The sequence below is a fragment of the Canis aureus genome, chromosome 1, assembly GCF_053574225.1.
Source record: "Canis aureus isolate CA01 chromosome 1, VMU_Caureus_v.1.0, whole genome shotgun sequence".
NCBI lineage: Eukaryota > Metazoa > Chordata > Mammalia > Carnivora > Canidae > Canis > Canis aureus.
The window spans coordinates 99804478-99819989 of record NC_135611.1 but is presented as its reverse complement, the minus strand read 5'-3'; the positions used below and the strand labels follow the sequence as shown (position 1 = coordinate 99819989).

The 15512-nt window shown below is 41.2% G+C and overlaps 1 protein-coding gene and 1 non-coding gene across 4 annotated transcripts in view; both read right to left on the bottom strand.

Annotated features, from left to right (window-relative positions):
- IARS1 (isoleucyl-tRNA synthetase 1) overlaps positions 1-14077 on the bottom strand; it is a 69156-nt gene extending 55079 nt beyond the window's left edge. For 2 of the 3 annotated variants that reach the window (XM_077911013.1, XM_077911025.1), the window contains exons 1-5: positions 13945-14077; positions 8007-8135; positions 6967-7123; positions 6598-6717; positions 3855-3937 (exon numbers count right to left, since the gene is read on the bottom strand). In XM_077911013.1, the coding sequence (XP_077767139.1) occupies positions 3855-3937; positions 6598-6717; positions 6967-7123; positions 8007-8125 (479 nt within the window). In that variant the 5' untranslated portion in view covers positions 8126-8135; positions 13945-14077. Of the gene's footprint in view, positions 1-3854; positions 3938-6597; positions 6718-6966; positions 7124-8006; positions 8136-13301; positions 13326-13944 lie in introns of those variants that run through there. The other variant, XM_077911016.1, reaches the window with a different exon arrangement.
- On the bottom strand, positions 11836-11967 carry LOC144289562 (small nucleolar RNA SNORA84). Its single transcript, XR_013357408.1, has one exon. It is a non-coding gene; the product is annotated as a small nucleolar RNA SNORA84 (small nucleolar RNA).
- Positions 14078-15512: the final 1435 nt, after the last annotated feature.

The window sequence follows — 15512 nt, the reverse complement described above, 5'->3', positions numbered from 1 at the left end:
GTTCCATAGAAATTTGGGGATTGGGATTTTTTTCTTGGTGGCTCTAAAGGTTTAACAATATGATTTCTATTTTAAAAGAGCCACCTCTTAGTTTCAATGATCTTTTCTACTCTTTTTAGTTTTTATTTCATTTACTTCTGCACTTATTTATTTTTTTTTTTAAGATTTTAGTTATTTATGAGAGACAGAGAGAGAGAGAGAGAGAGAGAGAGAGAGAGAGGCAGAGACACAGGCAGAGGGAGAAGCAGGCTCCATGCAGGGAGCCTGATGCGGGACTTGATCCCAGGACCCCGGGACCAAGCCCCAAGCTGAAGGTAGACGCTCAACCACTGAGCCACCCAGGTGTACCTTCTGCACTTATCTTTATTCTTTCTTTCTTCCTACTAATGTTTGGCGTTCTGTTCTACTTTCCAGTTCTTGTAAGTGTAAAGTTAGATTGAGAGTTTTCTTGTTTGTTAAATAGGCCTGTATCACTACCAGTTTTCCTCTCAGAATTGCTTTTGCTATTTCCCATAGATTAGTTATGTTGTATTTCCATTCTCATTTCTCTCAAAGTGTTTTTTAATTTCTCCTTTTAATTTTCTAATTTCTTCATTGACCCACTGGTTGCTTAGTAACACATTAATCTCCACATATTTGTGGCTTTTCCAGTCTTTTTCTCTTGTAATGGATTTTTTAGTTCTATACCACATGGTCAGAAAACAGGCTTGATGTGATTTTAATATTCTTTTTTTTAAAAGATTTTATTTATTTATTCATGACAGACACAGAGAGAGAGAGAGAGAGGCAGAGACACAGGCAGAGGGAGAAGCAGGCTCCATGCAGAGAGCCCGAAGTGGGACTCGATCCCGGGTCTCCAGGATCACGCCCTGGGCTGAAGGCGGTGCTAAACCGCTGGGCCACCGGGCTGCCCTGATTTTAATATTCTTAAATTTATTAAGACCTGTTTTGTGAGTATCATGTGATCTATCCTGGAAAAGTTTCCATGCGCAATTAAGAATGTGTGTTCTGTTGTTTGTTCTATATATATTTGTTAAGTCCACTTGGTCTGCTGTGTCGTTTAAGTCTAATGTTTCCTTATTGGATTTGTTTGGAAATAATTGGGTTATTAGAGTCCCATACTATTGCTGCATTGTTAATTTCTACCTTTAAGTCTGACAATATTCATACTATATATTTAGATGCTCCTCTTCTGGCTCTATAAACATTTGTCATTGTTAGATCTTCTTGTTAGATTGGTGCTTTTCTCATACGGTGCCATTGTCTCTTATTACACAGTCTTTTTTAAGTCTTTTTCTGGTATGTATAGCTACCCCAACTTTCTTTTGGTTTCCATTTGCATGGAACATCTTTTTTCATCCCTTCACTTTCAGTCTGTTTCCTTACATGTGAGGTGAGTCTCTCTCTCTCTTTTTTTAAAGATTATTTATTTATTCATGAGAGAGACAGAGAGAGGCACAGACATAGGTAGAGGGAGAAGCAGACTCCCTGCAGGGAGCCTGATGTGGGACTTGATTCCAGTACCCCGGGATCTTGGCCTGAGCCAAAGGCAGACACTTGACCACTGAGCCACCCAGGCATCCCTGAGGTGAGTTGTAGGCAATATATAGATAGGTCTTATTTTTTTTTAATACATTCAGCCACTCTGTTTTTAGATTGATGATTTTAGTCCATTTACATTTAATTACTGATAGGTATGTGCTTACTGTCATTTTGTTGTTTTCCAGCTGTTTTGTAGTTCTATTGTTCCTTTCTTCTTGTCTCTCTTCCTTTATGATTGATGACTTTCTTTAGTATTATGCTTAAGATTCTTCTTTGATCTTTTTTGTATTTGCTATAGGTTTTTGCTTTGTGAATACCATGAGGCTCACATGTAATAGCTTATATATGTAGTGGTCTATTTTAAGTTGATAATAACCTCAGTTTGAACGCATTCTAAAACTACATTTTCACTCTTCCCACTGCACATGTTGTATGTTTTTGATGTCACATTTTACATCTTTTTATTTTGTGTATTGCCTAATTATTATATTTATGTTTTACTTTTGTCTTTTAACCTTCACACTAGCCTCATTTAAGCACTCAACAGCCCTAATCCAGAGCATTAATAGTACTTTTTTCTCCCCAGGTGTTTAATCCGAATCCTAGTTTTTAGGGTTTCTCTAATCATGAGAATTCTGGCTGCTCAGTGAATGAGAAGCCCCCTCTCCAAAGTCTCTGGCATGTCAAGTCATAGGGTCAGAGAACTGCCCACCAAGATATCTAGCTCCTCAAAGGCAAAGGACTTGTGCCAACTATGTACAAATGATCAGATCTTGACTGACAGAAATGTAAGCAGGTAGATAGGAAGGCAGTAAGAGCCACAAGAGCCTACAATGCAGTACCAAGTGCACTGTAACAAACAGCTTTGCAACTCACCTGTCATTATGCATAATTTAATAAAAGTAGAACTTCCTTAAGGCCTGATGTATGTACTTAGGGCACTCTGCAATCATAATAATAGTGCCCATTTGTCCAGTAAGGATATGTAATGATTCTCATTCTGTTTTAGGATTCTCATTCAGCTATTAGGACTTTGGAATTGCAACACTTGTTTTATAATAGTAAAAAGAGGGGGATCCCTAGGTGGCTGAGTGGTTTAGGCCCTGCCTTTGGCCCAGGGCCTGGTCCTGAAGTCCCGGGATCGGGTCCCGTGTCGGGCTCCCCACATGGAGCCTGCTTCTCTCTCTGCCTGTGTCTCTGCCTCTTTCTCTCTCTGTGTCTCTCATGAATAAATAAATAAAATCTTAAAAAAAAAAAATAGTAAAAAGAAGTAACGTTCATTCTAAAAGTGCTATGCAAGTGATTACACTATACAACTTATCTCAGTATAAAATTCACGTACACAATCTCTTAGACTTAATTATTTAAAAAACAAAACAGGGTTCCCTGGGTGGCGCAGCGGTTTGGCGCCTGCCTTTGGCCTGGGGTGCGATCCTGGAGACCCGGGATCGAATCCCACATTGGGCTCCCGGTGCATGGAGCCTGCTTCTCCCTCTGCCTATGTCTCTGCCTCTCTCTCTCTCACTGTGTGACTATCATAAATAAATAAATAAAAATTAAAAAACAAAACAAAACAAAACAAAAACAAACAGAAAACTACTTCTGAAACTTACTTTCCAAAATTTGGTTCTAATTTGGCAAAAACAAACAAACCTTTAATTGACATCAGGCCATTTACATTCTTTATCAGCTTAGCATGAACAATTGTGTGTTATGATTGAAAAATTCTAATGTATTTGATTACAGGTTGCTGCTTAACCTGTTGGAGCCATTATATACCACAGAATATTATGTGTATCCTATTATCTTAGCAGAATCCAAACTTTACTGAGTTAAAAAAAAAAATCTAGAGGCTGAAAGAGATAAACAGTTGGTACACAGAGGGTTCTTAGGATAGTGAAAATACTCTGTATGATGCTAGAATGATGCCTATATGTCATCCACCCAAACTCAAAGAATGCACAACACCCAGAGTGAACCTTAATGCAAACTACGGAGTTTGGGTGGTGGTGATGTGTCAATGCATGTTCACCAATGGCAACAAATGTCCCACTCTGGTGGGGATGTTTGTAGTGGAGGAGGCTGTACATGTATAGGTGCAAGGGAATATGGGAAATCTCTGTACCTTCCTCTCAATTTTGCTGTGAAATTAAAAGTGCTCTAAAAAAATAAAATAAAGCTTTAAAAACAAAAATCAGCCCCAAAATTTTAGATAAATAATTGTGAATCTGAAAGAATGATTCATGCTAGACAATCTCTGTGCTAAGCAATAAACAGAATATTCATTATATTTACACTTCAAGTAAACCTACCAGACAGATTCCATGAATTGTGGATACAGAGTTTTGTAGTCATTGTCAAAGTCAATCCATCGGCCAAGTCTGGTAACAGTGGACTTTAAAAATATGAATATTCGAGTTATTAGAAAATGATAATTGTTACTGTGCATCAGTGTATTTCATTTCTATCATCACCACATACAATGATTTTGGGAAAACAAAATAACCAATGTTTCAATTAAATCTATATTGTAAACAGCATACTACGTAAGATTAAGAAACAGTTTTCTTGGCATTCATTCTACATGCAGATGATGTTACTTACAAATATTAATATTTCTTCATAAAAGTCTACCCAAACTACCATTTGGCAAATAGCATAGGTATAATTGTTGCTGGCAAGAATCATCATGGATGCTAAAATTCATAAAGAAAAGTATAAGAAATAGGATATTTGTAAAGACTTTCCCCATAGCATACTTAATTAGAAAGGAAAAATTACAAACTAACAATGGAGAAACCTAGCATATTAATCTTAGTGAAGAAAATTATTATCACGAATGAGGCAGGCCTCCTGGAAACAGCAGACCAAGAAGGGCATGATGTCACTTCTGAGCATTCTTGTCAAAAATGCATACATAGGGCAGCCCAGGTGGCTCAGCGGTTTGGTGCCGCCTTCAGCCCAGCGCCTGATTCTGGAGACCCGGGATCAAGTCCCACGTCAGGCTCCCTGCATGGAGGCTGCTTCTCCCTCTGCCTGTGTCTCTGCCTCTCTCTCTCTCTCTCTCTGTGTGTCTCTCATGAATAAATAAATAAATCTTTAAAAGAAAAAAATGCATACATAACCTAACATAATCATGAGAAGACATCTGACTTTGGGGGACTTGCTACAAAATAACTGGTCTGTACTCTTTAAAGTGACAAGGTCAGGTGCCTGGTTGGTTCAGTGGGAAGAGCATGTGATCCTTGATCTTGGGAGTTGTGAGCTCGAACCTCATGTTGGGTGTAGAGATTAAGTAAGTAAATAACACTTAAAAAAAATAATAAAAAGACACAAAAGTGACAAGGACTGAGGGAATCCTTCAGATTGAAGTAAAATAAAGAGGAATAACAACTACATGCAACGTGTGTTCTTAGACCAGGTTCTGGATCAGAAATTATTTTGGAACAAGGGGGTTAAATCTGAAGAAGGTCTATTACATTGTATCTGTTAATTTCTTGCTTTTGAAAATTATGATTATTGAAGGTGTTAGAATTTGGGACGTAAGAGAGGAGTATAGAGGAATTCTGTTTCTGAAATTTTCTAGTAAGTCTGAAAAGTTAAAAAAATTTTTTTAAGGGACGCCTGGGTGGCTTAGTGGTTGAGCATCTGTGTTTGGCTCAGGGCGTGATCCTGGGTCTGGGGATTGAGTCCCACATCAGGCTCCTTATGATAAGCCTGCTTCTCCCTCTGTCTATGTCTCTGCCTCTCTCTCTGTGTCTCTCATGAATAAATGAATCTTAAAAAAAAATTTTCTTTAAGAAAAAAAAAAAAAAGCCACATGCATATTACATTCATTAGATTTTTTTCCCCCTGACAACCAGGCAAGAAAGTCTGACTGAACAAAGTTAGGTTAAAAAATGTTACTTTTAATAAAAAAATTTAAAAATTACGGGATCCCTGGGTGGCACAGCGGTTTAGCGCCTGCCTTTGGCCCAGGGCGCGATCCTGGAGACCCAGGATCGAATCCCACATCGGGCTCCTGGTGCATGGAGCCTGCTTCTCCCTCTGCCTGTTTCTCTGCCTCTCTCTCTCTCTCTCTCTCTCTCTGTGACTATCATAAATAAATAAAAATTAAAAAAAAAAATTAAAGTTAGGGAGAGAATTGAGGAGTTCTGATTTTCAGGTTGATGAAATCAGATTTTATTTATCAAGGAAGAGAAGCTACTCAAAATTCTGAGCAGAGAAGACCATGATGAGCAGGCTCACGGGGGAGAGAACCTGGCAGGCTGAGTGCAAAAAACGAGAACACGAGCCCCATCGGAAGATGGTTAAATGCAGGAAGGCAGGTAGGAGGCCAGGGATTAGGCTGGAGGAATGCAATGACCAGATAAGACCCTGAAGAAGAAAGACTTGATAGGATATGGCACTTGATTTGATCGTGAGGATAATATGTGCAGCCTAGGAGACTACTACTGTCGGCAGAACAGGGAAATCTGAATAACAACAAATTTGAGAAGACAAAGTGGTAAGAGAGTGAGAGTCAGACATGTTTTTAAGATCTACAGACACACTAGCTGGAGAACCAGGGAGGAAAGGGGTCCCCTGCTCCTCTACCCTTTAGAACAAGAGAGGCTGGAGCTCTGTCAGCCATTCACAGGACTTATGAACAGCAGCAGGTAGGATGAGAGTCAAATTAATAGTACACTGAAGCCAAACTGGAATTGTTTTTAACACCTGAATTTTTTTACTGTGACATTCAAGTTAATTTACTTTCTAGGACAGCCTGATTCCTGTCATACACAGTGAGTAGGTGGAGACTAAACACTGAAGAAAGTCGAGCATATAGAAACCAGAAGAGAGGGTGCAGTTTAACCTAACAGCTTAATAGGGTTGGAGGTGGAAGCAAAAATACTTCTTTAAAGAGGATGGTCAATCCTCTTATGTCACAACCTCATACAAACAGCCATACTTTTGGACGAATCTCATAAAAAGCACCAAAGGAGTGCAAACCTTTTCAATTCCCATTTAAAAATTAAAGTTTTCGTTCATCTTACTGAAAATAACCCAACATACCTTCCACTCAGTAGAATATCTCATCACAATTGCTCGGCACTGATTGTTATACTCTACAATCCCCATTTTGGCTACATCTTCTGGTCCTCTGATTCCCAGTGTCTTATCAATTTCATATTCCTGAAAATTTGCAATAAGATTGTTAATATCCCTGCCCTATAAAATAAATGCAATTCAGCAACTCTAGAAAATAACACAGATTTTTAAAAATTCGGTCTAAAAAAATCTATAGAGAAAGCAAACTATAAATAGTATTGTAGAAACAAAGTACATTATAGAAAAAATTCACCATACTTTAATATACTATATGATAAAATCCAATGGTTATTAAAAAATCAGATTATTATAAGGCTGGTGACCCAAACATACCACAGGTAAGCCATGACAATCCCATCCAAATCTTCTGTCAACGTGAAACCCACTCTGGTGAGCATATCTGGTAACTATATCTTTAATTGTCCCTGCAAGTATATGTCCATAGTGAGGCAGTCCAGTTGCAAAAGGAGGCCCATCATAGAATGTAAATCTAAGAGAGATAATAAAAATGTGTTAAATTAATTTAAAACAGCAAAAATTTAGGACATTTTTCTATAGACAGCTCCTATCACAGTCTTCAGGGAGAAGAAAAGCAGCAAGACCAGAAAATTCACAGACGTGAATGGTTAGTTATTTACTGAAAGGTTCTGCCTTCAAAAAAGCTAGTTATGGTGGAGCTGGGATGACTTCCAATCAGGCTACCCACACTTTGTTTATGAGTTACATGACATAAAGGGGGTTATTCATCCCGATCCTGAGTTACCTCATCAGTAAAACAGGAACAAGCACCTATCTCATAGTTTTTGAACACAGAGACATATGAAGAAAACAATAAAGAAATGACTGGTTTTTAAGTGAATGGAGACTACAAAGGCAGGATGTACTCCAACAGGAAGCTAAGACCAGTCTAGTGCTTAAATGAGGGTGGTAACAATGAGAAAAGAGTGATTAAAAAAAAAACCTCTATTTAGACCTAAGAGAGCAGCATCTACTCTCATTTAAAACTTATCCACTGGGGATCCCTGGGTGGCTCAGTGATTTAGCACCTGCCTTTGGTTCAGGGCATGATCCTGGAGTCCCAGGATCGTGTCCCATGTCAGGCTCCCTGCATGGAGCCTCCTTCTCCCTCCTCCTGTGTCTCTGCCTCTCTCTCTCATAAATAAATAAATAAATAAATCTTTAAAAAATAAAATAAATAAATAAAAAAATTAGAAACTCATCCATTCAACACATAACTACTGCTGCAAGTACCTGCTACATAGAGAGCTAGGTGACTGGGAGCACAAGGAAGGATAACGTTTCTGCCTTCATGAACTCAGTCTAAGAAATGACTGTTTTTAAGGATTCTACCATTACGAAAGAAATTCACATACTTTGGCTTATGTTTAGATTGCATTAAGCATTCTTGAAAACAATTAAATTCGGACCAGAACTGCAAGATTTTCTCTTCTTCAGCAGGAAAATTGATGTTTTCTGGAACTTGCTGAACCATTTTGTTGTTGCTGCAAGAGAAAATCAAGTGTATTACTTTCAACAGAGAAGTCTAGGAATAGCAGAGGGGCATATGTTAAAATGAGGGTTGGTATTACTATCCATGACACTACAGGATACTGTAAAATAAACATTATAGCTTTTTTGAAATACAGTACACAAACCAATTCTGTGGGTGCAACCATGAGCATGCTTTAATTCCAGAACATCTTCACCAATGCCCTGCCTGCTCTACTCCAAAAGCCTGGATATGTTTGTTAGTAGTCATTCCCTACTCCCTTCTTGCCCAGCTCCCTGGCAACCATTAATCTGCTTTCTGCTCTGAGTTTTCCTATTCAGGACATTTCATATAAATGGAATCATGTGTCTAGCTTCTCAGAATTGTGTTTTCAAAGTTCATCTATGTTGTAACATGTCTTCATACTTCATTACTTTTTATGGCTGAATAAGTATTTCATTGTACGCATATGCTGCAGTGTTTATCCATTCATCAGTTCGTGGACATTAGAAATGTTTCCACTTTCCGGCTACAATGAACATGCCTGCTATTAACATTCAGCTGTAAGTTTTTGTGTGGACATGTTTTCAGTTCTCTTGGGTATATACCCAGGAGTGGAATCGCTGGATCATATGGTAACTGTTTAACTTTTGAGAAACTACCAAAAAAATGGGGATCCCTGGGTGGCTCAGTGGTTTAGTGCCTGCCTTTGGCCCGGACGTGATCTTGGAGTTCAGGATTGACTCCCACATCAGGCTCCCTGCATGGAGCTTACTTCTCCCTCTGGCTGTGTCTCTGCCTCTCTCCCTCCCTCTCTCTCTCTCATGAATAAATAAATTAAAATCTAAAAAAAAAAAAAAAAAAAAAAAAGAGAGAGAGAGAGAGAAAAACTACCAAAAAATGTTTTCTAAAGCTGCTGCTCATATTACTTTCTTCCAGCAGTGAATATATATCTCAGTTTTCAGACTCCTGGGTGGCTCAGTGGTTGAGTGTCTGCCTTCGGCTCAGGGCGTGATTCCGGGGTCCTGGGATTGAGTCCCTCATCGGGCTCCCTGCATGGAGCCTGTTTCTCCCTCTGCCTGTGTCTCTGCCTGTCTCGCTGTGTCTCTAATGAATAAATAAAATCTTAAAAAAAAAAAAAGTATTTCATTTTTTCTACATCCTCACTCCTGACTGTCCATTTTTGGATTATAGGAAATTCTAGTGGGTATGAAGTGGTATCTCGTTATGATTTTGATTTATATTTCCTTAATAATTAGTGATGTTGACCACATTTTCATATGCTTATTGGCAATATTTGTATCTTACTTGGAGACATTACCATTTGTCCTTTGTCCAATGTTTAAACTGGGTTCATACTTCAATGTCTAAGTATAATATTATAATATAATATTAAGTTCTTTTGTTTTATTTTTTAAAGATTTTTTATTTATTTATGACAGAGAGAGAGAGAGAGAGAGAGGCAGAGACACAGACAGAGGGAGAAGCAGGCTGCGTGCCGGAAGCCCGACGTGGGACTCAATCCCTGGTCTCCAGGATCACGCCCTGGGCCAAAAAACAGTGCTAAACCACTGGGCCACCGGGGCTGCCCTGGGTTGTCTTTAAATTGTTGAGTTCTAAGAGTTCTTCATATATTCTAGACGAAAGTCCCTAATTGTTACAGAATTTGCATAAAACTTTCTCCCTTTCTATGGGTTGTCTTTTTTTTTTTTTTTTTTAAAGATTTTATTGGGCAGCTCTGGTGGCTCAGCGGTTTAGTGCCACCTTCAGCCCGGGGCCTGATCCTGGAGACCTGGGATCGAGTCCCGCTTCAGGCTCCCTGCATGGAGTCTGCTTCTCCCTCTGCCTCTCTCTCCTCTCTGTGTATTCTCATGAACAAATAAATAAAATCTTAAAAAAAAAATAAAGATTTTATTTATTCACTTGAGAGAGCGTAAGCAGGGGGAGGGGCAGAGAAAGAGGAGCAGCAGTCTCCCAGCAGAGCAGGGAGCTCACCATGGGGCTTGATCCCAGGACCCTAAGATAACAACCTGAGCTAAAGGCAGACGCTGAACCAAATGAGCCACCCAGGTGCCCCAGTACTTTCTGATTATTGTAAAACTTGTTTTAAAATCATATTCTCCACTTATTTCTTAAGTATAATATAACATTAAAAAATTGTAGATAATATACTTCTAAGAAGAAACAAAAAAATCTTGTAAGTTCTATGTAAGCACACTAAAAATTCATTAATAACCTGAAAAAGTAAATCTCATTGTAGGTAAGAATTCTTACCCACACTCACAGGACAGAAAACACTTCTGTTGAGATAACGTCATTTCTTTTAGGAGAACAAGTAAAACCTAAAAAAAATTTAAAGCTAAAAAGATGAAGACTTCTATAGGCAAGTAATTGCCAGCTCATTCCAATTTTCTCTTTTATCCCTTTTATTGCTTACTCATGCTTTTTACAAAAGACAAGCTGTATACATTCTGGATTTAGTCCCAGTGAGAGAAGTCTTATAGTGGCTTTTTAGAGTCTTAATAACCATTGCAGAAACACTTTATCAATCTGGGGCTTAATTATATAGTGAGCATCCTACAGCCCATTCCTCCTCAAAGCCTATTTATTTTTACATAATAATTCTAATAAGGTTGGTGACCAGGTTTCTAAGCCAACATCAGATTAAAAGGGGACAAGACTGTAATAAGAAAATAACAGAGAAGCTAGAGAATCTTAAAAACTCAAGAACTTTAACAGTCCAGGAACAAAGGGACCTATATACTTAAATTCTGAAAACATCAAAACCTAAGCACAGTAACTGATCCACGCCATCCAAAAAAAACCTTTTAAATATATAAAATTTTTAATTTTTAAGCTTTTTTTTTTTTTTTAAACCAGCAGTGTCTCTCCTTTTCCTTCATTTATTTTTGAGATGTGACGCTGTCTTTTGGTTTATATTAGGAAAGAAAAATAAGAAAAGAACATGGGGGCCATTTAATGAATCCAGGCATCCATTTCTGACTAAGTGTGTCATTAACTGGTATTAAATAGGAGTTGAACGGCATTTTGGATCTTCAGATCTTGTTACAATGTCTGGCCTTTCATGGATGGAAAGGGTACTAGTCTGTGCACTTAATGATTTATGAGGGGTCCACCTGAAACTGAAGGAGCTTAATCTGAAGATTAACATCTTTGGGAACCAACACATTTCTGTCACTTCTCACTCGTCAAGGCCAGTTCTATGGGTACTGACTGCAGCAGACTCACCAGAACCACCTTGGACTGAGAAGTAAGAAGCTGCATTTTAACAAGATTCTAGAGGGTTAGCATGCACATTAAAGTTTGTAAGTCATACTCTTGCACTGTTCTGTTATTCAGGATAACGTACCTGAAATTAATTAATTAGTTTTTGAGAAAATGAGATTTAAGCTTTGGGTGAAGATGGCTCATAAATTTTACAAACTTTCTAGGGAGCTTCTATTCCCCAAAGTATTTTTTTTTAAGTTTTATTTATTTATTCATGAGAGACACACAGAGAAGAGAGGCAGAGAAAGAGGCAGGCTCCATGCAGAGAGCCCGATATGGGACTCAATCCCAGGACCCCAGGATCACACGCCAGGCCGAAGACAGGCACTCAACTGCTGAACCACCCAGGCATCCCTATTCCCCAAAGTATTAAGGACCACTGCATTATTATGCCAAACACAAACTCAACATAATGGCACAGAGGACCATGTATCAGTGACCGGGCTATGGCGGCTGCTGAGGAGAAACAGCCCCCATGCATAAATCACAGGATTGCTCTGGCCCTTCACATCCACTGGAGAGCTGTACCTGCAAACAGCATCCAGTATCCACAGGGCATGGGGTGTGGGGAGCAGGAGGGAGATTAGTAACCAGGCTGTGCTAAGGGTAGCAGTCTCCTCTTACCACAATCCTCACCCGCCAATCTTCTGTATTCCAGACTCTCCCAGATCTCCCTAGTGTCAACCTTCTACTTAGAAATTTCTAGATACCCTCCTTGATTTTTACTTGTGTTTACGTCAATAGATCTTAAAAATGCATACAAAAATATCTTTAAAATAAATATCCATGGGGTGCCTTGGGTGGCTCAGTCAGTTAAGCACCTGACTCTTGATTTCAGCTCAGGTAATGATCTCAGGGTCTGAGATCATGCCCTTCAGCGGGCTCCATGCTGGGCATGGAGCCTCCATAAGATTCTCTCTCTCCCTCTCCCTGTTTCTCCCCTGCGCTCTCATCTTCTAAAAACATAACAAAATACAGTACAAATTTAAGCTCCTCCTTGCCACAATTGCTTCCGTGTGCACTAGCAGTTCCACTATTCCTTCCCATTACCTGAAATCTGAGTCCCCCTAATAGTACCAGATAATTTCCACATCCAATTGATCACCAAGGTCATGTCAATCTGACCTTTAATTCTATTTCTGTTCTCTCTACTGCCCAGGTCTTCATAATATGTCACATTAAGTCAAACTGAACCCCAGAGGCAGGTCTATCTCTAGCCTTTTCTCAGTGTAGTCATATCCTTTTAACATATACCCTGCAGATATACTTACACAAATGTATAAAATATGCACAAAGATGTTAACTGAAGCATTGTTCCTACAAACAAATATGTGAAAACTTAAATATCCATGAATAAGTAAAAGAAGAGACTTAAAACATAAATATGTAAATAACATCCATGTTTAAGTAATTTTGTATTTGAATTTAGAAGGCTACACCTACCAAACTACTATGGGAGTGGAGTACGGCATCAAAAAACGGGTCTTTACTTATTACCTCATACCACTCTTCTTCTTCTTCTTCTTTTTTGATATATATTCGCTTTATTACAAAACTTTTAAAATAAAGAGAAAAGTAAATACGGTATACCTGACATACCACCTTCCTAATGGAGCTCTGAAAGTATCATTTTCGTATTAAAAAAAACTCAGTCACTCCTCTCTCCCCAAAAATATTATGCACAGACTTTTCCTCCTGACTTTTCCTCTTACAAAACTCCAGCTCCAGGTACATCTGTCTCGGACGCGGCTGGGAAACAAAACCCCTTTCCTGATCTGCTCTCCTGCATCTGGACCTCTCTCCACGCACTCCAGCGCCACCTTGCTGAAATGTCGCTGAAAGGATGCTCGCTCCTCCTCAGAATAGCCCTCCCTGAGTCTGTTTCTCTTACACAGTGTGGTCTGCTCCACACTCTCCAGGATCTCCAGCTGCAAGCCCGGTGCCCGCAGAAGCACGTGTACCGTCAGGGTTCAGTGTTTGTCTGAAGGAATCGCTGGGCCAGCGCCCTTATTTCCATCAGTGATACTGACTCTTGATTTCAGTTCACGTCATGATCTCGAGGTGGTGAGGTCAGGCTCCCCGCTTATGCGGAGCCGGCTTTAGACTCTCTTCATCTCCACCCCCGCGTCCCTTCCCCGGTCGTTGGGGCTCTCTCAAATAAATAAATCTTAAAAAACAAAATCAAATTCCAAAGCCAATGCTGGAAGGGTTGTGCCGGGAGGAGCCCGTGAAGTAGACTAGACTGAAAAGGGAGGAGTACCACCACGCGTTCCCGCAAGCCACTTCGCCCGGCCTCCCAACGTAGCAAACTACCACATCTGATTCTCGCAGCCAGCCGGCCCCCCCGGCAGGCGCGGCGGTGCGGCGGTGCTGAAGGGGCCCGCGGGCAGGGCAGGGGGAGTGACCTGGGGCGACCCCGCGGACAGGGCACGGGGTTGGAGTACGGGGGGCGACGCCGCGGAGAGGGCCGGGTGACCTGGGGGCGTCCCCGCGGGCAGGGGTACCGAAGAGGACCGCGCGCAGGGCGTAGGTACCTGAAGGGCCCGGGTGCGGGCGCGCCAAGAAAGAACCGCGTGCACGCCGCGTCGGGCGTCCGGAGGTGATGCAACGCTCTGACAGCGCCCGGCAGGGAGGAGAGGCTGGTCTGCGCCGGCCAACCAGCGTGCGCCGCCCGCCACCCATCAACAAGCCGAATGCCGATTGGTTGTACGGGCCCCGGCCACGCCCACCCTGACGCGCGCGACGGTACGCTCTGGGAAGGCGGCCGTGCGCTCCAGCGGAACGGCAGTCTGTGGGCGGTGTCGGGCTCGGGGCTGGGGACTGTGCGTATTCAGGCATGGAAATCGGGCGGCTGTGCCGTGCAGCCCCGACCTGCGTGACCATTGAAGGGTTCAGGGTTGCGGGGCCACCTGCGACGGGCCACTGGTACTGCGGGGAGGGGGCACCTGCGGGCGGGTTACCGGCACAGCCCTCGAGGGGCCCCGCAGCCCTCCGGAGTCCCTGCGTCCTCCTGTACAGCCATGGTTCACGAGCCTCACGCACACAGTAACACAATAGAAGGGAAGGAAATGCTTCTTGTTGACCAGGTTTAGTTATCCCTGTCTTAACATTTCCTGTGATGAAAATATGTATTTGCTGCTTTATCGATCTGCTCGTTTAGTTTATTGTCAGTGCCATGGGTCTGCTGGCACTGGATCTGCTAGTTCAAAACCAAAGGGAAGCTGGAGCGGAAGGGCAGTGGGCTTCAGGCTTTGGCACCAGAGACTGAAGGAGAGGGGAGGCCTTACAAATGCAGAGCAATCCTGCAGCAGCTTCCTGCATCCCTGGGCGAGTTTGTGCAAGCATTTGTTCACAGTCCCACTCCAGGATGAGAGTTGGGGTCTCGTGGCCTTGCTCAAGGGGGAAACTCTAGTCAGGAACTCAGCTGGGCACCTACATCTACTAGTGTTTCTTCAGCTTATTAACCAGAAGGACTCCACTCTGTGTTGTTCATTTTTATCATCTGTCCAGCCATTCCAGATTAGAGCAGGAAAGAAGGCTCCTGGATAGATGCCTTGAGGAGAAAAGGTGGGGATGACAGTTCTGATAATTTGAAAGTTGGATTGAGAAACAACTTTATGGCACTGTTGAAAAGTGATAAGGCTAAATCCAGAAGTTGAGCGAGTGTGTGTGTGGGAGGGAGATTCTAGGAAAAAAGTTAAATGTGGTCAACATCCACAACTCAGATCAGAGTCGAATCTCAATTGTTAGAGTAGGAAGTCAATAGGTAATGGGGTACCTGGGTGATGGGCATTAAGGAGAGCACGTGATGTTATGAGTGCTGGCTGTTATATGCAAGTGTTGCTTGTCTGAAATGTCTTGCATTTCAGTTAGTTGTTCATCAGGACACAAGTACAGAACTCAGGCTGATTTGTATTCAACTTCTTTAAAAAAAAAGGCAAAATGGAGGTAAAGTATATTCTATACAATCAGAAATAAGTATGTCAAGTAGTCTATAATTCACACAAAGCTGAACTGGCAAACAAAAGTGCTCTTACTCATACATTTAAAAAGACTATGTAAAACCTGTGTTAGAAGATACCCAGTAGTTAATGAGGACACC